The 2,590-nt window shown below is 37.8% G+C and overlaps 1 protein-coding gene across 1 annotated transcript; it reads left to right on the forward strand.

The window, feature by feature from the left end:
* Positions 1–495: 495 nt before the first annotated feature.
* On the forward strand, positions 496–2,296 carry LOC134840044 (ras-related protein Rab-39B-like). The gene is made up of 3 exons (XM_063855676.1): positions 496–1,020; positions 1,857–1,863; positions 2,277–2,296. The coding sequence occupies exons 1-3, from the start codon at positions 496–498 to the stop codon at positions 2,294–2,296; spliced, it is 552 nt and encodes a 183-aa protein (XP_063711746.1).
* Positions 2,297–2,590: the final 294 nt, after the last annotated feature.

Genomic DNA, 2,590 nt, shown 5'->3' on the forward strand with positions numbered 1-2,590 from the left:
AGCGTTTGATTGACCTTGGGATAAACGTATGAACCCTAAGTTTCTGATCTTGACTTCAGTGAATAATTTATCGAAATAACAAACGTGCCAAGCTGGGCAGTTTGTGCTCATACACCTCGTTTCTGATCCCGCAGTTGCAGAATGTTGAGTCAAAATACTTGAATTGCCAATGTTATACCTAATGAAGAAACACCTATTATGAGGTAAGTGTGTCTGTATCGAGTTGGTAAGGTGGTTAATGTGTAGTCATTTGAATTTATTATATGAGGTGAAATCAGCCATGAATGAATAACCTTGAAGTTCATAATTATGTTTTGATCAATCGACCCTGAATAATGGACTCCTTCTTTGCGCTGCATCAATAATAATCAATGACAAGTACGTTGATTTACTTCTTATTTTATGCGTCACAGTCAAATTATATTCTGACAACTTTGACCTCTTCTGATTTCAAATGTTTGAAGCTTGAGCCGGCTTAGTACTGTTTCGGATGACATGAATACTTACGATTCATCTTGGGGTGTGATTGGACCTGGTAACTGCCCAAACTGGGACATTATGTTCCGACTCATAGTTCTTGGAGACGCAGATGTCGGCAAAAGCTGTCTCGTCCGTTCTTTCGTCGAGGGAAACTACAAACCCACTGATTCGACAGTCGGTGTCGACTTCTCTTTCAAAGTGATCCCCCTGGTCTCCGCCCCACGCGAGTGCACGGTGAAGCTACAGATCTGGGATACGGCGGGAGCCGAGAGGTTCCGAGCAATTACTCATGCCTATTACCGCAGCACGGCCGGTGTTGTGTTGACATTTGACGTGACCTCCCGTCCTAGCTTTGCCGGCATTCCAACCTGGGTCCAACAAATTCACATGCACACCGGAAACCCAAACGTGACCATCGTTCTGGTTGGAACCAAGATCGATATGCCTCACAGAAGAGTTGTCTCTTCAGACGAAGCTCTCACTTTAGCGCAACAATTGAAACTACAATACATGGAAGTTTCAGCGAAGGAACTGATAAATGTAGGAAGAACGTTTTCATTTTTATCTAGTGCAATATATCAGAAGTATGAACAGGGTTTGCTTTCTCGGAATTCAGATATAAGCGGGGTTTCGTTCAATTCCAATTCGTTATCATTCGATTTATCTGGAAGTTTGGACTCTCGCATTCACAAAGTATGTCTTGATAAATCCCGAGATGAGATTGGCGACTCATGCTGTTCGGGTTTTCGTTCTACTAACACTAAGCCTGCTCAACGTTTACATAACTCAACTGCCAAGCCTATTTAAATTTTGAACTGCAATTGTAGAACACAGATAAAAATTTAAGTGAAATTATTGCAATACTTTTTACAGGTCTTATCACTGAAAGGGAAATTTCATTATTTGCCAAAGAACAAGCTTTACAGTTTTTTTAGTGTTTGAATGCGAACTAAAATTTCAGTAATATAATAGCTAAAATAGAACAAGAAAAGCCGGTTGCTGTGCAGAAGCAGCATGTAGAAAGTTCCGATCACAGTTACTTAATTGAAAGGCATAATAAAAAAAATAATAATCATAATTCTTATTAATTGTTTTCTGAAAATCGTTTTTTTTTTTCATATGGGCGAAGGTACTAAGAGCTGGCTTAGAAGTAACTACCTATGGCTGTATTTATATTTGCGATCAGCTTAGTGTAATATTACGAACCTTCTTTTTTTCTAAACGAACTCGCAAATAAAAGTGTTCACTTATTTAAAAAATTTCATTGTAGCATTGGAAATTGTATAGCATCTGTTCTCTGCTTTATTTGTGTATAGTGCTTGGTGACTATTAAGCTTCCGTATTTGAGTTGTTAGTGTGTGAGACTTAATTTCTAGGTTGCAGGTTTGAATCGCGGGTGTCGAATTTTTACTAACTCAAAGCTTATTTCTAATTTTTTATTGCTCTTTATAGAGCTATTTTTTGTCGTGTTCTCGCCAGTGTTTGCCTCTGTTAACAAGTTTAAGCTCTAGTAAAGTTAATCAAAATGAAAAGTGACTCTTTGCTAGAAATTTGTCCTTAAGCGACTCGGAAAACTTTTTAGAAATGTTTAATCCGGATCAAATCATGACTGAAAGTTTTTTTTAAATGATTTTGCGATCCACAACATGAAACAAGAACGCACAGTTCCACTTCATTTTCTGTGGTCGAAACAATAATAGTCGGAGCAACAGTGGTCGGAACATCGAGTTTGGATGATTCAAGATAGAACCACTCTAAGTTTTACCTGGCCGTTATTAAAGTGTGGCTTGTTTTAGCTAATACTTGTAGCTGGTAATTGAATTCCAAATTTAGGCTCGTGTTTGATAAAAACAGGCATAATGAAAAAATAGTTGGGAGCGAATCTTTTAAATTTTTTTCTAGACGTTTCGGAAAAAGTTTTCGCTTTTCCTAAAAACCTTAGTTTTTCTCAAGCTACTCAACCGATTTTCAAAAAAATAGTGCTAATCGAAATTCCGCGCAGTTCCCTGTGTGCCTGCATAATCATCTAGTATTTTTCTACCTCCCCCGTTTTCTGCAGTTTGCAAAAAAGTCTGTGGGGTAATATTTGAATCGTTTTTTTTTTTCATTT

This window comes from Symsagittifera roscoffensis, chromosome 1 (genome assembly GCF_963678635.1).
Source record: "Symsagittifera roscoffensis chromosome 1, txSymRosc1.1, whole genome shotgun sequence".
In the NCBI taxonomy this organism is placed as follows: domain Eukaryota; kingdom Metazoa; phylum Xenacoelomorpha; order Acoela; family Convolutidae; genus Symsagittifera; species Symsagittifera roscoffensis.